The sequence below is a fragment of the Cydia pomonella genome, chromosome 10 (genome assembly GCF_033807575.1).
Source record: "Cydia pomonella isolate Wapato2018A chromosome 10, ilCydPomo1, whole genome shotgun sequence".
NCBI lineage: Eukaryota > Metazoa > Arthropoda > Insecta > Lepidoptera > Tortricidae > Cydia > Cydia pomonella.
In genome coordinates, this window is record NC_084712.1 from 9681339 (window position 1) to 9706199 (window position 24861).

General features: G+C 38.3%; 2 protein-coding genes across 3 annotated transcripts in view; one reads left to right on the forward strand and one right to left on the reverse strand.

Moving 5' to 3' along the window:
• Positions 1-580: 580 nt before the first annotated feature.
• Positions 581-19065, forward strand: LOC133522047 (pre-mRNA splicing regulator USH1G). Its single transcript, XM_061857225.1, has 9 exons — positions 581-901; positions 13025-13168; positions 14626-14847; positions 15502-15728; positions 16169-16329; positions 16782-16948; positions 17361-17483; positions 17653-17786; positions 18077-19065. Exons 1-9 carry the CDS (start codon positions 879-881, stop codon positions 18346-18348), a joined length of 1473 nt encoding a protein of 490 aa, XP_061713209.1. The 5' UTR covers positions 581-878; the 3' UTR covers positions 18349-19065.
• Positions 19066-22205: 3140 nt separating this feature from the next.
• LOC133522050 (uncharacterized) overlaps positions 22206-24861 on the reverse strand; it is a 57392-nt gene continuing 54736 nt past the window's right edge. The window contains exons 6-7 of one of the 2 annotated variants that reach the window (XM_061857229.1): positions 24538-24703; positions 22206-22442 (exon numbers count right to left, since the gene is read on the reverse strand). In XM_061857229.1, the coding sequence (XP_061713213.1) occupies positions 22339-22442; positions 24538-24703 (270 nt within the window). In that variant the 3' untranslated portion in view covers positions 22206-22338. Of the gene's footprint in view, positions 22443-23503; positions 23670-24537; positions 24704-24861 lie in introns of both variants that reach the window. The other variant, XM_061857228.1, reaches the window with a different exon arrangement.

The following is a 24861-nucleotide window of genomic DNA, read 5'->3' on the forward strand; positions in this document are numbered from 1 at the left end:
GCGCTCTATTAGTTCTGTGAATCACAATCATGGCTGCACAGTTTCGGGGTGCCACTAAATATGAAGACAACATTCCTACTAAAAGTTTGTGCTGGTTTTCGAATCTGAACGTCTGAACTAATTACATGTACACTCAGCTGCAAAAATGCATACCTATTTTATGATTGAATTCCGTGAATTCGGAATTGAATTCCACTTTTGCAACTCGCTGTACAGTAATGTAACTCGCATTTCTTAACACATAAACACAATGACCGAATTACAGTTACATGATATGACTTCAATTTTTTTTAATATTATGGATTATATCATAACTGAATTTGTAATGATAAACGATAATGGTGTGTTTACACAAAGCGGAATTTTATCATGCATCAGATAAAGTTGTGTGCTACTCGCCGGCAGGTGGCTTTATATCGTAAATCTTGTCCGCATACTACTCGCTACACCACATTCTAGTTCCAACGCTGGCAGCTAGGTGGCGCGGTTTACGAAAGGGTCATTGAATCGTGGCTTGTTCCAACCATTCAGTTTTTTTCTCGCCAGTTCACTCACCACATGACAGCGCGTAGTGGTCGGCTGCGGCCAAAGAGTGTTGTTCTACGCAAAACAATAGATTAATTTCTCACAAGTGTATGAAACAGGTGTGCAATGCTGTGTCATTTATTTTGCAGTGACTGTCATGAAACTAATGCAAACTTTTATTGAAGTGATTTAAGCATTTAACGTAGTTTTTCGGTTAAATTAATTTCGGAAGTGTGACAAACTGCCTAGAAACTTTCTCGTGTTATCAAATTTTGCGGTGTTTTGTGTGAACAGCGGTACTAAAATGAACTGTATTTACAGTTTCTGTTAGTGTTTCACTGTAATCCATAAATATGACTACAGACAGGTTCCATAAGTAAGTGTTCTGTCCACTTGGTCCGTTTGATAATATTTAATCATATAGGAATCTGATAATAATAGTTGATAATGTTATCGTTATCCTTACATGCATACCACGATTTTAAGAAATTATATTTAATGTCTACCCATTATACTTATTTACCTAATATAACAGGTAGGTACGGTCAAGAAATTTCGTCACGCAATGGTACTGAAATTAATCTCTTTGAATGTACCTACTTAATTAGGTAAGGTGTATTCCTGTAATTTCAGAAATTGGGTAGGTACTTAATCCTGAAAATCATTTTATAGTCACTCATATTCCTTTGTAATAAGATTCCCTTTTTGGAAGTATCCGGCACTTCTTTAGTGTTTTTTTTCTATTCCGAATACACCTTACCAACTTAAAATGTTTCATAAATGCATCCTGAGATTCCTTGGAAACGTTGGTGGCCTAATAGCGGCAAGAGCGTGCGACTTGGAATCCGGAGGTCGCGGGTTCAAACCCCGGCTCGTACCAATGAGTTTTTCGGAACTTATGTACGAAATATCATTGGATATTTACCTGTCGCTTTTCGGTGAAGGAAAACATCGTAATCTCAATGAGGCCTAGTTTACCATCTGGGTTGGAAGGTCAGATAGCAATCGCTTTCGTATAAAATAGTGCCTACGCCAATCCTTGGGAATACTCGCCAAACGGACCCCGGGCTCCCATGAGCCGTGGAAAAATGAAGTGACAACTTGTGGAAGATGGTGATGATCCTGAGATTCTTGAGGGAATGGGACTAGGACGATAGGTACCTATTATTTCAACCAGTTTTTGCCGACATAGTAGAACAAATTATATATATAGGTATATACATATATATAGTTGGTAATTGGTGGCGTCCTGTGTCCTACTTGCCAGGCCAAGTGCTACCTATATGTCGTCTGGAGCCAAGTCTAAACATGAACATTTACTGGTAGATATTTTTACGACGAAAGTTAATTGTTATTAAGGACATTAATTTTTTATTTATAATTATAATCGTCACTTTCACCCATTAGTTTAGGCAAATACCTAGCTAATATTTACGTAGCCACAAAATACCTGAAGTAAGAACTACCGTACTCTATGATTAAGTACCTACCTTAGTTGTATGTAAATATTCATGCCATCCTATATTTTTAACCATAGGTTATCTTCGTTGCTGGCAATGGAATGAAACCGAAGAGCATTTGGTCAAAGTTTTCACGTAGGTACGGTCACGTCTGAAAATATCGATACGAAAAAAGTGCTAAAAATATGTATACACGACATTATTGTCCATATATATTAATGTAGTCTGTATACATATTTTGGCACATTTTTTGTACCAATATTTTCAGACTTGGCTATACCTACCTACCTGTATGTTTAAATGTAGGTAGTATGATGTTATATAGATAGAAGTTACGTACAGTCAGCAAAACTATTAGTTTAGCACCCCTGCATACAAAGGTGTAGGTAAGCGGCTTAGGATTTCATATTAAAGCAACAAATCCGAATACTTAAAGATCTTTTTTATGAATTCTAGTAGGACCTATAGTTGTATTGTACTTAATTATTTAAAATACCGTACAACGTAAATTTTGAAATGGAAACCGTACATTATTACAAAACGTATAAATTACAACAATAATTCTCGCCGAACTACGACCAATTACATTCTAATGTTGAATAGTAGCACTCGGAACCGGAAGCCATAGGAAGGAGACACGCTCCGTGCCCCGGCTGATACCGAAAACCTGACAAGTTCAATGTCCCTTCAATATTATTCATCCAACATCACCAACCTCCCATTATTTTATATGACTATATTATAGGTACCATCGCTAGAGACCTCTTACTATTGTCACTGTTTTTTTTTTTATTTATTTATAAATAAAGAGGTTACTCCAGTCATGGTTACTTACCTGCCAAACTGCATAGCAGTTTACACAACAACAATACAACAACAACAACACAACAAACAAAACAACAACAAGGTACAACAAGGTTCGAAACAAGGTACGAAATGGGTCACAAATTAAATCTTTTGACTGTACATATTATAGTATACCAGTCTTCATTTCCATGAATATATGAATAGCTTGGTATTTTTATTAACCTGCGTGGCTTCTTCTTCACCCATACCTTGTTATTACTTTTACAAAAGATACGCTTAAATTAATAAGAATCTCTAGCTGCGGTCAGTTTACTTTTTCCAGTATATGTTATATTTACACTTTATTCGTGTTTGAGGGACACATAAAACATAAACCACATGTTCTCTCCATGTAAGTACCCTTCGTTTAAAGTAAATTTAATAACTAGGTAAAGGGTCAATTTTCAAATGAACATTTTTGCTGTCTCAGTGCTGTAATATTCCAAGTAAAATAAACTAATAAAAACATTGGCTACTGTTCCTTCAATATATGTTTTTTATGATAAAATCGAATTTCAAACCCTAAAAACAGCGGAATCTGCCACTACCATTCGTATAAAGTAAATTTAATAACTAGGTAAAGGGTCACTTTTCAAATGAGCATTTTTTGTTGTCTCAAGAAAAAAAAATCCATATTCCAAGTAATATAATATTCCAAAAATAATATTTAATATTCCAAGTAAAATAAACTAAAAAAGCGGCCAAGTGCGAGTCGGACTCGCGCATGAAGGGTTCCGTACCATTTAAGACGTATTAAAAAAAAATCTACTTGCTAGATCTTGTTCAACATTTTACCACTTTGGAACTGTCTCTCGCGCAAACTATTCAGTTTAGAAAAAAATGATGTTAGGAACCTAAATATCATTTTTGAAGACCTATCCATAGATACCCCACACGTATGGGTTTGATGAAAAATTTTTTTTTTAAATTTATTGACGTATTAAAAAAAAACTATTCACTAGATCTCGTTCAAACCAATTTTCGGTGAAAGTTTGCATGGTAATGTATATCATATATTTTTTTTAGATTTTTCATTCTGTTATTTTAGAAGTTACAGGGGGGGGGACACACATTTTTTCACTTTGGAAGTGTCTCTCGCGCAAACTATTCAGTTTAGAAAAAAATGATATTAGAAACCTAAATATCATTTTTGGAGACCTATCCATAGATACCCCACACGTATGGGTTTGATGAAAAAAATTTTTTTTTTTAATTTTTATGACGTATTAAAAAAAAACTACTTACTAGATCTCGTTCGAACCAATTTTCGGTGGAAGTTTGCATGGCAATGTATATCATATATTTTTTTTAGATTTTTCATTCTGTTATTTTAGAAGTTACAGGGGGGGGGACACACATTTTTTCACTTTGGAAGTGTCTCTCGCGCAAACTATTCAGTTTAGAAAAAAATGATATTAGAAACCTAAATATCATTTTTGAAGACCTATCCATAGATACCCCACACGTATGGGTTTGATGAAAAAAAATTTTTTTTTTAATTTTTATGACGTATTAAAAAAAAACTACTTACTAGATCTCGTTCGAACCAATTTTCGGTGGAAGTTTGCATGGCAATGTATATCATATATTTTTTTTAGATTTTTCATTCTGTTATTTTAGAAGTTACGGGGGGGGGGGGGGGGGGGACACACTTTTGACCACTTTGGAAGTGTCTCTCGCGCAAACTTTTCAGTTTAGAAAAAAATGATATTAGAAACCTCAATATCATTTTTAAAGACCTATCCATAGATACCCCACACGTATGAGTTTGATGAAAAAAGATTTTTTGAGTTTCAGTTCTAAGTATGGGGAACCCCCAAAATTTATTGTTTTTTTTCTATTTTTGTGTGAACATCATAATGCGGTTCATAGAATACATCTACTTACCAAGTTTGAACAGTATAGCTTTTATAGTTTCGGAAAAAAGTGGCTGTGACAGAATCGGACAGACAGACGGACATGACGAATCTATAAGGGTTCCGTTTTTTGCCATTTGGCTACGGAACCCTAAAAAAGAATTGGCTACTGTTCCTTCAATATGTGTTGTTTATGATAAAATCGAATTTCAAACCCTGTTTTTAAAAGCGAAATCTGCCGTTATATCCCGTGTCCCAGGTGTGGTTTGGCTCGGATAAAAATTACAAGTTTAGACGTAGGCATAGTATTATCAAATGCTTAATACATGTATAAAGGTAAGTATTTAGAGAATTTATTGAATTATGTATAAAAAAAGAATGACTTATTTATTAAAACTAGTACAGCCTTTGTGTGGTTGTCCCGCGCTGCACTATTTTTGTTATGAACTTATTCATGATTATGACTCAAAGGTACCTCGCTAAATCTGGCTTGTCTAATTATCCATTATATTTAATTTACGATATAATAGTGTAAGTACATTATTTGGGCTTCGATCTACTATGGTAGTGGACACAGAACCGGTACTTTTGACCGAATATAGTTATTTACGATAGGTACGAGTGCAGAAAATAGGAAATTCGCAACAAGTGGTGATAAATTAAAACACGACCGAAGGGAGTGTTTTAAATCGACACGAGTTGCGAATTACCTATTCGCACGTATATCATACAACGTTTTACAGTACATATGGCTATTTAAAGTTTCGACATATGCACGGAAAGTGCTCATTCCCGCAAGCGTGCGGGAAAGTAGCACCATATGTACTGTAAAATAGTTAACCTTTATGAACGACGTATTTTGGTACGGTTACTACGACATTTGTATGGGCTCTTATTTTATTGATTATATGATTGACATATAAATTTATTTGTGTGTCTAATAAATACGTGAATCGGGTACATAATGTACGAAAGATGGACAAAAAATTTATGTGGCTACTTTGACCGTAAAAATGTCGAATGTGGCATACAAATGTCGGAAAGGTGCCATACAAATGTCGTCAGGGGTCTTACAAATGTCTGTATAGTGTAAAAATCTATGCAAAATGTTGAATGTCTGCTATACAAATTCGAAAAAAGCCATATACAACAACGCCTCACAAATTGCAACTATAAAAAGTTTACCTTTTACATTTTATTTTTTGCTGTTGAAAACCCCCTCCTATTAATTTTTCAAAAAAAAAGACAAATGTGTAAAACATAAACTCTTAAAAAAAATACCCTAAACTATGTAAATAAAATTAACACTTTTTCCTATTGTGGATCAGTATAAGTAGGTAAATTGAATAACAAACTGAAGAGCAACAAAAAACTTACAAAAGTCCGTCGGCTATAAACGCCACCTAGGGAAACTATAGTTAGTTTTTTTAGCATTAGAAAAAAGGTAAACAATCTTGACGTATCTTTTTAATGAAAATTATTGAAATGCGCCTTTTTAAAATTGGTTTATATTACTTATGAAAGCAAAATAATATAAATAATCGTATGATTTATAATTGTTACATAGGTATTTGCTGTGACTTATTATTCCAGTGTTTTTTAACAAAAAGACACGTCAAGATCGTTTACTACTTACTACTACTTTCTACTGCTAAAAAACGAACTATGAGTATAGTCTGGAAATAGTGAGACGGTAAAATAAAGCTAACTATTCATTGGCGAAATAGCGAATTTGCTTGTCAGACTCAGGTGACAGGAAACATTATTAAAGTTAGGTACCTACTTATTCTCATTTGCCTATATAATGCAATTTAATTGATACCAGCGCAATGTTCACGGACATTGCACACACACCTGGCGAGGGTGTTACTCCGAAATCACCCAAGTCTAGGTCATAAACTGTCACCATCAAGGTTCACATTGGTGTGCCGCAGTTTTATCAGCTTATCGATTGTTATGGCTTAGGGCCGTGTTGCCGCGGTGACCGATGATTGCTTGCAGGTTATTGTTGCAAGGGTTCAGCACCATTATAAAACTGTGTACTACACATATTACATACCTTACATAGGTACCTAATTATTACTTACCTAATACGCTCTCTGTTTTTTCCAGTGGTCAGCTAAAAATGAATAAAACTGTATTTTTTTATCCCTAGTATCCCTAACTGCGGTACATATTCAATTCCATTCAATTCAATAGATTTATTTCAGACCATGTCTATATTGTTAGTGTACATTCCCTTAATCCTATGTTATAGTTAAACCTATACTAAATTATATACTAAGTCTCTGGATCCCACGTGCACATCGTTCCAGTGTTTCCAGAAGGCGCACGAGGCTGTTGGAACTGTCACGCACGCCACGCATCAGTGCAGTTCTATTGCGTATTTATCGCATATCGCACCGAAGCAGTGCACGTCTCCGCGAACATACCTGACGCGCTGCAAAAATGAGTCGGTCCCAACAGCATCCTGAACCCATTGTTGTACTGGACGCGCATGACATAGCTGATAATAGAACATAATAAATGCGAAAGTAACTGTCTGTTAACTCTTCATTCACAAACGACTGAACTGATTGAGATTAAATTTGGCATGGATAGTGTGAGTCCCGGGGAAGTTTTTATCCCGGAAATAATGGAGGTGAATTTTGTTATGGAAAAGTTCTCCCCCTGCATACAAGTTTGTATGCAAAGGTGCTAAGCGAATAGTATTGCTAACTGTACGAGTACATAGAAATATTTACTATTTAATTCTACGCTGACGAAATCGCGGGCAGAGAAACTAGTAAACGAAATAATTACGATTACGTACCTAGTTTTCGTAAGGGTGAATTTCAAAAAAAATGTTAAGCATAGGTAAGGAACTATAATTAGTCATAAGTTGTACATGTAAATTGTATTGTATTAATTGTACTTAATACATACATACATGAGTTTGTAGCATACGCCAAATCACTTTCATGCGAGTAACTTAAATAGAAACTGCTAATTGTCGTAACACAGTGGAGTCAATTAACTTAAGATTAATTATAGGTCCTTAACTATGCTTAATTTTTTTTCCATAAAATTCCCTGCCTCTTAACTTAATAAAGTGAACCTATTTACTTGTTGTTGCACGACATGCAATGCGACTGTAAACTGTGAGTTGCACATACTTTGTATCAAGGTACCGACCAGTTTGCCTCATCCAGAGTAATTAAATTGCTTGTTAGATATCTAAGATCTAAGTGATTATTTTTTTCATGTTTATTTTTATTTTATAATTTTTATTTATTTACTAACTAGTTAACTAATATAATTATATACAGAGGTATAGATCGTGTCATTGTCATGGTATTAAAGGTTAGATTTGTCAAATATGCGCGTCATCGTGGATGACACGAACCATATTTGACGACCGGTCTGGCCTAGTGGGTAGAGACCCTGCCTATGAAGCCGATGGTCCTGAGTTCGAATCCCGGTAAGGGCAATTATTTGTGTGATGAGCACAAATATTTGTTGCCGAGTCATGGGTGTTTTCTATGTATTTAAGTATTTTTACAGTACATATGGTGCTACTTTATAGCACTAGTGCGAAAATTAGCATATTACGTTACTGTGTCGAACATTTAAAGGGCCATATGTACTGTAAAACGTTGTACGATACATGTGCGAATAGGTAATTCGCAACTCGTGTCGATTTAAAACACTCCCTTCGGTCGTGTTTTAATTTATCGCCACTCGTTTCGAATTTTCTATTTTTCGCACTTGTATCGTAATGTACTATTATATTAAATATATCGTTGTCTGAGTACCGACAACACAAGCCTTCTTGGCTTATAGTGGGACTTTGTCAATTTGGGTAAGAATGTCCCTATAATATAATAATAATATACCTACTGCCGAAGACCTGATCTCCCTGTGCGACGAAGCCATCAAATGGCTGACTGGTCTTTGTGTTGACATTTAATATTTTTTCGATATTATATGCTTCTGTATTATGTTATGCCATACGATTAAATATAATAAAAATATAATATAATATATTACAGTAACTGTACAAAGCAGTTACTTATTTTTACTGAGTTATAAAAAACATTAAAGGTGCCAAATTGCAGCAGATTGGCTCGGTTAATTAATTGCATAATCGGCAGCGTAACAAGCGCGGTCATGAAAAGTGAACCATTATTGTTGTGACTTTCCCTCGGATGAGCGGTGCGCTGTTAGTACCCCTAGTGTAATTAAATTCGATTTCCAAACGTGACGTACGCGTTTGCGTTTAGTCTCATTTTGTATTGGATTTCGAAAGAGCGCGCCAAGCGGGACGTTTTGGAACCTCAAAATCCTATACAAAATGAGACTTAACGCAAACGCGTTCGTTACGTTATGATGTCGATCAAAGTTACACTAGGGGTACTGAATAGCGGTTGCAAGAGTTTAGTATTAAGTGATTAACTTCTCAAGCGACATGTTAACACGAACGTTCTTGTTTACACGCGTGTTAACGTGGAAGGCGCTTTGAAGTAAAGAAGTATATCTATCTAATTACAAACCACCGTATGTCTTACAAACCAAGATGTATGAATATTTAATCATAATGACTTGATTCGACAAGTGATAAAATATTTTCTATAATACGATAGCATACAGGATAGATATATGACTACTCTTATGTGGTTACAGGTTTTTAATAGTGAGTTATATAAGTAGGTAGTTCCTATTTTGATCATAGTCTGCTAAGGTTATGCCCCTATACCCAATCACCCCTTCCTAAACTTAGTTATCTGTAGGAATACGTTTCCGTCACATGAATACCGACTAAAATATAACAAAATGAGAGAGTGTCTTTATAAGCGCCGTGTTTTCATAGAAATTTGACATTAACGATAACATGCGCACACTTTGCCATTAAACTCCCGTATACTAACTCTCATTAACTTCAGAGTCTTCCGACCTTTCGCTCCTAAAACTTACGCTCTTGATCTCACGCCACCATTAGGTACCCAGAATATGAAGAGAACATAAGTTATTTAAGTCGTCATAATTATCTCTAAGTCAAAGTAGTTATAAGAATTTCTTGTATAAAAACGCTAGCTACATGTAAGCTAGCTAGCTACAAGTACCTACTAAATTTAACTATAAGTATGTTATATACTTTAGGTCTTAATTGATTAAATATAAATTATTTAAGTATTAACGCATGTCGTGTTTGTTTACCTATAATTGGACAGACATATAGACACTAACTCAATCTGTATTTTTTGTAGTGCTGTGTTTTGATGTTTATCTGTTGGTAAACCTTATATAAATAAATAAATAATAATAATAATAACTCAACGCATGGCAGCTTGTGGCGAGCTGTTGGAGAATAGCGACCCCACGTACCCAAGTGCTCCTGGAGAGTTCTGTTACCCGCAAGGACCCTCCTTACAGGATTCTCTGCCTCTGGCTCGCCTTAGCCGGCCGGCCAGAGTGGAGTCGTCTAGAGCTATTATAAGCTCCAGGGGTGGAAGTGATACATGCATAAGACGCGAGTTGGCACAGTGGCTGTTAGCAGCCACTGGGTAGAAAGCGGCGTACACCTCTCAACACTCCTGAGCCACTCACACCGGTGTTGCCCTTGAGCGGATAGCTCGCTAAATGTCGCTTTTTGTGGGGGCCCATCTTGTGGGGGCGAGTCACCGTCTGCCGGAAATAAAATTGAATACCGTTTTATTAGGCAGGCGTCCGGTTTTTTATCCCATAGGCCGGTATTTAGTCCATCGCTTTCACCCAATAGCTCAGTTCATTTTAGATTCCATCAACTCTCAAATAGTCCTTACACCCTGGCGAGTGCTGCCTCTGCGTGCGTGCCATGACACGGGCAAGGGCAACATTCGCTCGGAGTACGCCTTAAATTTAATTAAGTTGTCAAAAGGGACTCTACGTGTTGACTTCGGCTTTACGCACGCCTCCCAAAGGTCCGGAATACCATTGTTCCGTGATAGGAAAGACATAATCATAATAATTAGCGTACCGCGCGATAAAGTACCTAAATGCTACTCACTTTACCTCCTCGCGTATTTCAGAGATATTATAACATTTAATTTAAAGTAATTGCACGATGTTGCAGTCCTAATGTAGGTACCTACTCCATTGCTCATGAGCACTTTAATACGTATTAGGTAAAGATAACAATGTACTAAGTATAGTTGACGAAATATTTATTGGCACCGATTGCTCTTAAAACTTTATCTTTACGAATTCAAAATTCTTTGCCGCCACTTGCCGCACGTCCCGTCCATATAGTAGTTATGATATTTTGTGTTTCTGGGTTATAATTATAACTGCGAAAATCGAAGTTTGTCAATTGCGGGCATTTGTCTCTGTCACTCAAATTACGTCTTAATGAGAGTAAAATAGAAAGATCCCCGCAATTAGCGAATTTCGGTTTTCGCGGTAGGCCCCCTGGGATAGTATGGACCACGTTCTTAGGTAAAAAACCTTTTTTCCACACAAATAGTATTTGCTTTAAAATTAATGTTTCTTCTGATATTTTTTTTTTAATAATAGGAATGAAAATGTAGAAAAGTAACTAGGATCAAGATTATTTAGCTTAAATATACTTTAAGCAAAACTGACTGCTAATTATTTTATTACCCTGTTGTAAAAGAGCCATTAGCGATAACATTCATCAGTGCAAATAATATTGCTTAGACTATACTTATTATTAAGTATATAGTATAACTCCTAACAGTCAAGATAATACAAATATGTGACTATCGATACTGATAAAAACAAAACAATGAGTATTTACTCACATAAAAACCAAAAATATATTTTTGTGATGAAATGTTAATACGTGATTAACCGACCATCATCATCACACACAGATGAGTTTCACACTTGGGGATTCAAGCTTTGAATTCAAGCATGGTTTATGTCGGTTTGTCGATTTCGTAGACGGAGTGTTTACTGCTATAAAGAAGCCATGACACGGAGCGTCCTCGCCGTGTCAGCGTTGAGTCAAGTCGACCTACACCATGATCACTAGCATTTCTAGAGCCAGACTGGGGTCTGGAGTTCGCTAGGTAATGTTATCCCAGAGGCAAAACTAATAGTAGGATGAAGGTATAGTAGGTATTGGATTAGTCCGCTTTCTTTTGTATAGATTATTTACATTTAACAACGTTTTTTGCTATTGGCCACCGTTTAAGAGTTATTTACGAAAATATAGAAAAATTAACCATAAAATTGATTTTAATTAACTTTTTAAAATTTTATTTGCGTGAAAGAACATTTTTTGCTATAGGCTATCGTTTACGAGTTATTTAAGAAAAACTAAAAAAGTGACCTTTAAACCTTGCATACAAAAAGTTAATAACAATGAACAATTTTGACGACCGATGATTACGTCAGTCACTGGGATATTAAACATACCTATTTAATTGTTAATGTTATAACGCTGTAAAAAAAGATAACAACATAATAATTATTAACTTCAATAAAAGCCGCAACCTTAGGCAAATATTTAGCAATAACAGTTCGTCTTATCTCAATTTTGGTATCTTATTATCGGATTGATATTCGAAAGATCAGCGTTCAAAATTATTAATACCGGAAGCAAAGTTCGTTCTATACAAAATTTAGCGTAGGGGCCTCACGAAAACTAGGTATATTTCGCATTTTCTTGTAGCAACATAGTTCTTATTTCTGTATTTCGTGCATTTGTTACCCATAAATATGATGTCGCATTTATCACGCGATTAAGACGAGGTTAATCATCCGTGTCCCTCCACAGTCGTGTCAAAAGAGACGCTTGCTTGATCTCGTCTTTCACATGCCCTGAATCACGACAGAGAGTTCAATACCTTTTTTTTTTTTTTTAACGTTGGGGAAATGCTTTTACGCATGCCACCTAGTCCGGGGGAAACTAGGGGCGATGACGGACTAACCAGTAAAGGACTACCGTCTAAAACCACCAGCGAATGCCGGCTCCGCCTTAGATTGGGTGCCGCAGGGTCGCTATCAGCATTCGACCGCGTGCGGAGAGTTCAATCCCTGACAATAAATAGGTAGATTACAATTAATTCACAACTTTTAGGTACTTAGTTTCTGCAGTCCCCAATATAACGGAGCCACCTAGGGGCTGAAAAATATCAAAACATGCGCTCTTACGACAATCTCTATTGCACATCTCTGTTTGCTCAAAAAATTAAGAGCACTAAGTATTATCTTATATTTATATCTGATCTGACTCTGAGTGCATAGATATATTATGTACCTATAGAATTCATTCATAAAGTGAAAAAAATGAACAGCTTATATTTTTTTTAATCATCAATCAAATTTTTTTTAACTGACTATTTTTGATTTCAGGGCGGCCAAAGATGGCCTGCTGGAGGTGCTGCGTGAGGCGACGCGCAAGGAATGCAACAACAAAGACGAGTCCGGGATGACGCCCACTCTGTGGGCCGCTTTCGAGGGCCACGTGGAAGCGCTGCGCCTGCTCTGCGGCCGAGGGTCGGTATTAGCTACCTTCTTTATAAATACTTCAAAAAATCTCTAAACAAAAAGACAAGCTGCACGAATTTATGCGAGAGCTGATGAGTCACGAAAGCAACATCAAGAACGAGTAAGTATGGCATGACTCCCACTCTTTAGGCCACTTTCGAGAGCCATATCGAGGCGCTGCGCCTGCTCAGAGCGCTGAGCTTTGGTAATTAAGTTTATTTACAAATACTTCCAGAAAATAATGACAAAATAAAAATACAGGTTACTGGAGTTTTAGCCAGAGTTTATGATTAGGAAAGATACAACCAGCAGTGGCAGCATGGTTCCATTTTTATCACTTGTCACTTTGCCCGTCACTTTCGCGCTTACGCAGAAGTGTTAGAACATGACAGGCCTGGTGACAAATAATAAAAGGCCGACCATCTTAGCCCCACTGGATGACTTCCACATGACGCCGAATCTGGATTGATTTCAGGAACCATATTTTTAAAAGTTATAAACTTTGAGCACAAATATTTATACAAATATCGATAGGACATGATTAAGTCCTTGTCACAACATAAGTGCTGCAATAAATACGTCATTAATACCCAGAAATTTATTGTCGTCTATCGATAAAGATTATAGCGACAAGGAGCCGAGCCTCGATAGCGTAGCGGTATTGGAACAACGTTGCTGCATGATGCTATTGATGCCTATAATCAAAACTAATGCCTGTAATCATATCACATTAATAATCCTTAATTGCCTACGAATATGGTAAAGGGATTTACCTCCCTACAGAGTTATGTGCTGATGATTATGGTACAATGTGTATTCAGTCAAGTCACTAACATGTCATCATAATCGTGATGTCTAAAATCAATAAAAAAAGACAATAAGTTCGACGACCGGTCTGGCCTAGAGGGTAGTGACCCTGCCTACGAAGCTGATGGTCCCGGGTTCAAATTCTGGTAAGGGCATGTATTCGTGTGATGAGCATGGATATTTGTTCCTGAGTCATGGGTGTTTTCTATGTATTTAAGTATTTATAAATATTTATATATTATATATATCGTTGTCTAAGTACGCTCAACACAAGCCTTATTGAGTTTACTGTGGGACTTAGTCAATTTGTGTAATAATGTCCTATAATATTTATATTTATATTTATTTATAATAAGTATTTACCATAAGGTCCACCGGTCTATAAGAAGTTTATTGATATCATATACAAAGAAACTAAAAATTAAAGCCGCACTTTAACAGAGAACCATTTTTTCATGAGCTCGTTAGCAATAAGTATCCTTCAATTAAGAAGAATTCTCCTAGACCTCGTTAGCTTGCATTGATAGTTAGAGAAAGCTATAAATCATCTTGAAAATCCCGACAATACCTAAGAGTAGGTCAACAGAAGAATTAATTATTTTGTATATCTATTTTAAACCTAACATTTAATTTAAAAACTACCAAATTATTCGTTTCAGAGGTGAACCTGATAAAGCAGACTACTTCGGGAACACGGCGTTGCACCTCGCTTCAGCGCGGGGACACAAGGAATGCGTCACATTCCTGGTGAACTTCGGGGCTAATGTGTACACAATGGACGTGGACGGCCACACGGCTCAGGAGCTCGCCGCCATCAACGGAAGGGATGATATATTGCGGTTTCTGGATCAGGCCACTGCTAAGTTGGAAAATAATGATAAGTGAGTCGGTTGTTTCTGTAACCTCTTGAGCTGATTCGCTGAGTTATACTACCTGTGAGCCCCGAAGCATCACAATCCTGTTCTGAATGATTCACGGTTAGTTTCACTAGACTTAAATCGACCGGGATATAAACCGTGATGACCTTTTATATTGTTTTTGAGCTCCCGATATTTCGACGCAGTTACATGCATGTTGTTCACGAGTAACATGCATCGGTTGGTAAGATGCATGTAACTGCGTCGAAATATCGGGACCTCAAAAACAATATAAAAGGTAGGTAATCACAATCCTGGTAAGCTTCAATGCTAACCACATCAGTGGGCACAAAATTTGCCGAACTCTTATTGTTTTGCCTCCTCGGTTCCTAAACGTCATATCATATTCCTTTGAAAATTATCTTGGAGGCACGCTTTATACTTAACGAAATAACCCTGTCTCACAACACAAACGAAACCATGTAAAATTGACTTAGTCCCGTAATACCTACTTACCTACTTGTAATTAAACCTAAGAAATGATATGAATAAAATAAAAGAGAAAAACATTGCAAAAGCCTTCTTCAACATGATAGACGACAAAAGCAGCGGAGCAGACAATCTAATGTCCAACCTAATACTAAATCGATTAAATCGATTTACTCGTATTTTTTACAGAAAAAAGGCGAAGTCGATGAAAGAGAAAGCTAAGAAAGACCACGAAAAATCTCATAAACAATACCAAAAGCGTCAGAGCAAAGCTGAGATTATGGCTGAAAAAGAATTAAAGAAGTTGGCGAAAGAGTGGGACCAGGGTTACAACGAGGATGTGTCCACGATGCCTCACAGGCCCAGCACCGTGCTCATGGCTCTGAAGCAGAAGATGACTAGGTCCACGAGCCAGGGTTAGTTGCTGCCAGTTTACAACGTTTTTTTATTCATCTCTCCCGTGGTTTGTTATAAAATTATTTCCACTTTCCTGCTGGCGGCAATGGTGAGGTGACAATTGACAATGTGACAATGCAATTTTATGTTAATTTGTGCTCACTTCTTCATAAATCGTGTGAATCTGAGGCTTTGAACCAGTAGCATATAGCTGACACTTGCACGTAGAGTAAGTAAGACGTAGGGGACTTTCTAGGTTTTTATAAACGGATTCAAATGAATAATTTATCAATATTTGTCATTTAGATATTTATATTTATTTTTTGTTAGTTGTTAGTCAATGCATGATCTCACGACTGGACGATAAGTAATTACTATCTACACAACGAGGCAAGCCAGAGAGAAGTTTAAAGTTTGAGGGTTAGAGCAACCCACTTTAAGCACTTGATTTGTTTGACAGGTAACTTGCTCGCGGACGAGCAGCCCCGACCGACGTATAGTGCTTTGGTTGGAACCGTAAACTCTGGCGCCCGCGGGCGCGGCGCCGTCTACAAAAAGGCTTTAGCTAGCAAGATGAAGAACGGCACAGTGGGTCGTGCTGGACCGACGGATGATTTCAAGGTATACCTACTTCAATTTAAGCGCGAAGAGGAATCGTAATTTACATACTTAACCAGAACTTAGAACAACAGACGAGATGATGCTAGAGATGCATTAGAGATGGCTCATATTATTTTAAATTTATGTCCCTATTGTATTTATAATATTTTTTGAAGCATTGCCTAACTACCTAGTTAGATATGACGCCAGCCTAGCTCTTATCATAAGTACGTACCTACATTAAACTCTCGCTCAATAATAACTTCAATATAAGCTCAGCGCTAGACAATTCAGCAATATGCTGAATTGGCAACATTGTAGTATTCTAGTTTATTACTTGATAACAAGTGGTGGCACAATCGCGCAGGCTCCTTAAGCCGAATGCTGGTCTTATAAGATAAATCAATGGATAAATGTTTAATAACGATGCAACATTGTACAATTGTTCTAACTTCTATAAATGTTGGTAACAGGTTGGCGAGGTGGAACACGGCGGCCGGCGCTCCGTGACGTCACTAAGCGGCGTGAGGCGGGATTCTGAGGTCATGTACGTTGGTACCTTCGGTGCCGGCCCTCAGGCTCGCGGCGAACTCAACAACGTGTTCCAACAGGCACCGACGGAGCGACAACCACTCACTAGGTGAGTCACCTCACCTACCTGGCCTACCTATTAATTTCTTCAGTATTACCAGACGACTCCAGGATTTTACCCCTCCTTCAAGAGGTCCTGGTTTCCTCTGCACGAGATGATAGCACAGAAGGAGCACATTTTTTTTTGTTATTGTTCTTATTCCTCACTAGATAGTACTCGTTATTTTTGTTAATTATGTAGGTACCTCTATTTTAATCTATTTTACCTTTGACTATGTTTGGCTGGCAGTAATAGCAATATGGCATAAACTCGTTTAGACGTTTGCATATTATTTTTATCATGTAATAAAGATTAAATACGGTGATAAAGTCCAAATGACTCTCAGAAGTCTTATTTATTTGAATTTCTTAATTAATATTGGCCTTCTCAAGTAAGCATAACGTACTGTTTGTTTTCGCAGATCGTTGAGCCAGCCCGATTTCACGGCGGCACAAGGAGAGGACAGCGGCATCGGGCAGGAGGTGCTACTGCAGGAACCCGCCAGTATATTCGACCGGCCTGGTTTCGGGAGTGTCGCTTTCCGGTTAGTCGATTGCGAGATTTCAATATCGACACGACGATTTTTTATAATACTTATTTGTTTCGAAAAACAATGATTATGCTGTCTAGTACGATAATAGTAGTTATTTACAAGGTAGGTCCTTAACTTTAAACAGCTTTTATCAGCGTTATCTTATACATTGTGTCTACAGACGATCAATAACAGCAACGCTGGGGGCACTGCCCGCGGGTGGTGCACCAGGCGAAGACATGTCTATCGGCTCCGCTGGATCGCTGGCCGCGCGCCACGCCTACCAGCCCGCTGAATGGAACTCTGCGCAATCTGGTAAGATAGTCTATTGACCTCATTTTTAAGACAGACGGTTAAAAACGGCAGTTCTGAACACCTACCTCGAAAACCGAAATTTCATTAACTGTCTCTCTATCGCTCTTGCATATTCGATCGATAGAGAGGTCATGCAGCGGGCGGCGTTATTGTGGTCACAACGTGAAGTCTACGGCTGCCTTAACATAATAGATAGGCTATTGTATTGTTATGTTAGGTTAGAGTTCCTACTTCGAGTAGCGTCTGGTTAGTGTTGCACTCTTTACCAACTATTCTTGCTATCATTTCAGAGAGCTCAACAATAACGTCCGACGAAGAAGGTGAGGCAGACGACTCCGGCTACGCATCGCTCGAGCGCTTCCTCACGGCATGGGGCCTCGCTCAATACGTTCAGAAGTTTAAAGACGAACAAATCGACCTAGACGCACTAATGTTGTTGACGGAGAGCGACATGAAGTCGCTGGGGCTTCCACTCGGGCCTTATAGGAAACTGGTTACTGCTGTGCAGGAGAGAAAACAGGCGCTGAGCAATCCGGGGGTCATTATTGATTCTGCTATTTAAACTTGCAATAGGTACCTACTGACGCATCAACATTGATTATACATATTTACATGTTTACCTAGTTGAAATCCATGAGAATGGCTTAATTCTCATAAAAGCAAGATAAAGTTTTCGTTTCTGTTATTTGAATTAATAATGCTTTATTCTGTTTTTATTATGCAGCATACCTACACATCCATCCTATCAATCATACTATGAGATTTTCTAAAATGAATGCCAATTGCCTTGTGAACTTTAAATAGGATCATATATAGTCTGTTGAAATTATATTTTGTATTTTTGCACCTTTTTCGTGTTTCATGCGTAGATACATTCCATTTTTATTTTGATGTATTTCATAATATATACATATTAGTCAAGTGTCACCATCAATACCATGCTTTTACATCGTGGCTTTTAGTTATAGTTAGCATCAGTTTACCTATTAGATAGTGACGATCAAAGTTGGTGTAAAGGTGTGCTTCGATATATTTGGCCACTATCTATTTGATGCTGACTGTACCTACCTACTTATTGCAACAACATATTACTTTGCGCTTTTTCTAACGCAGGTATCTATGTTAGCGTATGGAGCTATGGTACTGATAGAGATATTTTTATTATGAAAAGTATTTCTGAAATGTGATAAGAACCATAATAATCATGTCTAGTGACAATTTACCCATGTCGCCATAAAATATTTTTGTAAATTTTTAAATATATTTTTATACGATCGAATGGATCTTTATTTACTACTCAATGAATATTTTTCCTTAAATTTGGCTTTAAAATTAGGTAATTGGTAAGCTATAGATAATACTCAGACAAAATGAAGTACCTAAGTACTACTTGGTACTACGTATGAATGTAAGAAAATAACTACTACTTATTTCGTATTATTGGTATTATGTGAAGAAATTTCGAAAATTCAAAAACATTACACAGCATTACAGCGAACTAATACACTGTGAAATTTATAATAGACAGTAATTATACAAACTAGGGACATGATTCAGTCTATAAAGGAAAAACAGAACAAATGTAAGAAAGAAGACTAATACAAGACAGAAGATTCTCGCTTATCCATCGTCTCACAGAACTTCATACATTCTTTACACAGATCCATCCAACTACTTGCAAATACCTACAACATCACATTCCGGTGCTGATGCGAGGAGCGCGTTAATATATTGTAGAGCGCGGACAAGTGGTCATTTGGCCATGGGACATAGTGCGTGTTTTAGGCACTGCTAAGGGCTTGTGCACAAAGCATACGAGGTTCGATAGGGGAAAAGGGGGTCACGAAAAAATCACTACAGATCACGTTTTGGTATAAGAAAACCTCACGTGTATTTTTCTATGGTGAACGAAACTAAGAAAAAATATCTACCACATAAGTATGTGGTGGATATTTTTTCTCAAAGTTTTCTCGGTTCATCTTCACTTGGAACTTCAAAATAGCGAGTCTAAACATGATTCTTAAATTTAGGTAGAACGAAAAATTAAAAAAAAATACACGTGAGGTTATGTGGACGAGGGAGGGTTCACCAAGAACCTCACCCAAGGGGAGGGGGGGTCAAAAAGTAGCCAAAAAAACCGCGTGATTTGTGCACAACTTCGTGGTCGGAAATTAAATTGGGCCTTAGCCACAGATGGAAGGCGTACGAGCTGTGCAACCAGTTCAGGGCAGTCCGAGAAAAAAATTGTTGAACTGACGTTTATCAACAAAGCCGCCAATTTAGGATTGATAAGTAGGTACTTTTGTTAAAAATTAAACAAGGGATATTTCATTAAAAATTTATTTGGAAATTTTAAATACAATATCAATTATCGAATGTAATATAATTCTAGAAATCTCTACTCTCGTAAAACGACCTATCCTAAATTAATTTACACATTTGCGACTTAACTAGTTGGTCCAGTACCTTTGCTATTTGACAACCGTTATTTAAATACATTAAAATAACTAGAAACGCTTAGAAAAATCACAGTCAGCGTCAATAAAAAAAAGCGAATTACCAAAAATAGCTAAAAATATTTTTGTGGCAAATAGAGTCAGACCAAGGTAAGTTGGCAGCGATTTTGATAGCCCAGACGGTGCAAGTGTCAAGTAAATGTCATAACTTCATAGAAGTTTGACGTTTAATATAACCCGTGCACCGTCTGGGCTATCAAAATCGCTGCCAACTTAACTTGGTTTCACTCTAGTGAGCTTTGAAATTATTGACGATGACTAGGTACAATTGCCGTCAGATATATCGGAGCGGCCGAGGTGCTCAAAAATATCTGAACACGAACTCTAAGCGTTTTAACAATAGAGGCGTATTCAGATATTTGTGAGCATATTGGCCGCTCCGATATGTCTGATGGCGACTCTACAGTCAGCTTTAGGATATTTACTTAAGTTTATAACTTATTCAAAAATTTGTCAATAGAGTCTACCTATTGCACTAATAATAGAATCGATGTATTATTTGAATAAGTTAGAAGCGTAAATAATTTTTGCAACTGACTCCACAGGACGGATAAGGATCCTCAGTCACGTTTCACTCATACCATATGGTACACAATCATCCAAATACCTACAATACATGAAAGAATATTAATAAGATTTATTACAAAAACTTCAAAATAATCCAGAATTACCTTGTGTTGCCTTTTATGTATAATTATAAAAAAGTAGGTCCTACTCGTATAATATATTGAACAAAATTATCTATTACCAGTTCCTAGTTTATTCTAATTTTCAATATAAATGAGCATTGACGTCATAAGGCACACTATTCCAATATATAGAACTTGTTCTTTGTATTATCCTTTACAAAACAAATTCTGAATCGCTTACGACTGATCCTACCTCTACATTTGTTTGCGTCGACACACTTATGGCGGAGTGGTGACACTTCTTACTAAACTACTTTCGAATAAGTACACCTTGTAAAATATTGTTATTAACTAAATTCGTAACAGAGACGTTTGTTCGAAGTAACATCACATCGCGTTTTGAAGAGACCAGATGTGTCGGAGTTTCGAAAAGCCGTGCTCAGGGGCCGGGAGTTTCCAAACGAATTGAACTTACAGAATTAACTATATCGGGCACCTCCGGACGGGATCGCGTCTCGACGTCCATAGACGAAAATGTCAGTCAAATAAAATAGCTCCTAACTAGTAAAAATCTATCGACGTCGAAAATAGTCCCGCGCGGAGGATCGAGCCCGAATCAAACTCCTCCATCGGCCAAAATAAACTGTGCCAATAGTAACAGATTTATCACTTTTCAACCAGATTCGGGCCACCCATCGGAAGACCACGATAGCTTCGAGAGGGAGACTTATCGAAAAACCATGGGTGGGGTCGCAATATTATGACGGCATTCGTCGAAACTCGTAACGTCGCTCCTTCGCCCGCGCGTCAGTACATGAACGCTAGATACAAATTGCTGTGCTTCGCAGACGGCCGCCCGGCTCGCCTGCCGTACTTCCACCAGCGGCCGCGCCCGTCGTCGTTGTAGTACGAGTACTCGGGGTACGGGATGTAGGCCCCGGTGGCCGCGTCCACGGGCACCACGATCGGCAGGTCGCTCATCGACAGCGGCCGGTCGTACGACGAGGCCGAGTCGTAGCCTTTAGGTTCCGCGTACTGCGGGCTGTGGCACTCGTTCTGATTCTCGATCTCGTGGCTCTCGTTGCAGACGGGGACGCTTCTGCTCGTGTCGGCCGATATGTTCGAGCGGGATCTCAGGATCGGCCGCGTCGAGGAGAAATCGGTGGAGTGCTGGAGGCTCTTGGAGCGGGGCCGCAGCGTCCGCGGCGGCGTCTCGTCGATGCGCGAGAGCGTGCGGCGGCGCACGGGGCGGTAGACGCGGCGCTCGCCGAGGCGGGGCCGGCGCGGGCGGCGGTGGGAGTCGAAGGTGAGGAGCGAGTCGTGGCGCTCGAGGGCGCGCGCGGGCGCCTGCGGGGCGGGCGCGTTGCTGAAGTGCGCCGCCACCAGTTCCCTCATCTGGTCGCATGCTCAGTAGTTGTAGGGCCCGTACTGCGAGCCGTGGTAGTAGGGGCCGGGGTACGCCTGCGGCGGCGGGTAGCCCGCGTACGCGTACTGCTGCTTTTGTGGGTACACTGAAATATCACAAGGTCCCGCTTAGCATGGAGTGACCACACGTGCGTAAATTTTGAAAAGAAAAGAAACTTTTGTTGATATTATTTATTAATACTATGACATATTCGATCGAACAAAATTTTAAGAAAAACATTGAGTTCTCTTATGATACCAAAATCCACCAAGCATACCCGAAGCAAAACTAGACCATGGTTTAGACGAAAAAAATATTTACAACAGTTTCTGTGTTTTTGTGTGACATCCTTTAGATTTGTATAATGACATAAATTATATGTTTATTATGAATATTTCACTGCCGCGTAAGATCTATCTATTGCATATTAGACCCAAAACTAATTGACTGCTCGACAAACTAAATCACATATAATTCTGTTGATGTGTTAACGCAAATGAACATTCCGCCCACCAAAATGCAAAATGCAATATTTTTACACTAGCACGTGTGCGGGAATGAGCACTTACCGTGCACATGTTGAAACTTTAAAGAGCCATATGAACTGTAAAACGTTGTACGATACACGTGCGAATAGGTAATTCGCAACTCGTGTCGATTTAAAACACTCCCTTTGGTCGTGGTTTAATTTATCACCACTCGTTCCGAATTTCCTATTTTCTGCACGTGTATCGTAAATGACTATTAATGACTCAGATCATAGAAAGTACAAAGAATCCTAAAACGAAGAAAGTGGGAGAGGATATAACGTCAAGTAGGTAATTAAGCTGTCAGGGGACATAAACACAAGCCATTCGTACTTATAATCCAGTTTCTGTGCGCACGGTAGTAACAGGTACCTACCACACCAGACATGTGCGTTGAAAATGTAATCAACGCTATTCATATTCCCTCGCGTCCATAGATTTTTAATTAGAAGACAGTGAAATTTTCATGTTTTCCGTGATTTAGACTGCTTTTCCCCCCAGAGATAAGCACACACGTAATCAAGGGTACCAATATGGGCTGGGTAGCATTGTCAAAATATATTTTCATTAGTAAAGGTACCTCGCACATCTACAGTGAAAAAGCAGCCTTGATGACTTAAACTTAAATGAGAAGCGTTACCCGGCATGAGATACTGCATGTTAAGCGCCTCCTCCCTCTCGCGCTCGCCGCGTAAGCAAATGGCGGCCGACGAGAACAAGATGGCGGACAGCAGCGAGAGCCCCACGCCGCACCACGCGACCATGTACGACCAGTCGTACCACACGCGAGCGTTATCTCGCAATATCTGGTTTAGCGCAGCGTGTCGAGTTTTGCGTTTGTCATTTGTTTTTATGTGTACAGTTTTGTCGTGGTTAGATGTGTTCGCGTTCGTGTTTATATATGTGTAAATTTTTATGTGTGTGAAATCGTATGAGAGGTGTCCAACATCAAAAGAGTTGTTGAGGTACATTTATTTTATGAGAGTTTGTCGTAATTTAATTTTATAGTAAGAATCCAGAGTCAGTAGTCAATATTATGTACATTTTTTGAAGTTTGAAGGATTTTAGTCAATGTTACGTCGCATATATACAACACCGTGTGTTAATCCCGGTCGTTCGAAAGCGTGTTAGTATTGCGTTTGGCGTAAACCAGATATTAAGAAATAGCGCAATTATTTATAATGCAATTAATGGTCGGTTCCGTCCGTTATACGCAGTAGCCAAGTTTCATAGATACATGAAAAGAAAGAAAAAGCATTTTGTTAGTTCCACATACTCATACTAACATAACCGGGACAAGACGATTTATTGGACCACAAATAGTTATGCAATCACGTAATGCAAATAAGTATTTGTGTCGATCTCAAGCAAAATTAATTACTTTATCTATTGTCAATGAAGGTCCACACTAGAGTAAAGATGCTCTAAGTTGGTAATCCCTAATATTTGACAACCGACAAAGTGCTATCTTTTTACCCGAGAACGTCACATTATGAAGTATAATATTTACAAATTTCCAATAAAAACATAAACTGTCCCGGATAAAACAAATAAATAAATAAGTATTAGATAAAAAAAACTCCAGAAAAAACATCCTGAAAAGAAACTCCGTAACCGCCAAGCGTTAGTAACCGTCAAGATGGCCGACGCAAAATGGCGGCAATGGCGGCTGACCTGGCATTATGTACTGCACATTATTCTGCTGCTCGCGCCGCTTCTCCTTGCTCAGGCAAATGGCGGCCGAGAAGAAAAGTATGGACGCGCCGAAGGATACACCCACGGCCAGCCACGCCAGGATGTACGACCAGTCGTACCATATTGAGGAGTTGTCTTTTAGCACCTGTTGCGGGTCGGTTAGAATTAAACTAAGGCTTTAAGAGGACCTGGCAATGGTTAAATGAAAACTAATATACCACATCAATCAAGTAGGACGATTTGAACCCAACACTGAAAACCATTGGTTGCTCATATTGACAGACCTCGTATTAGTCGTATTCA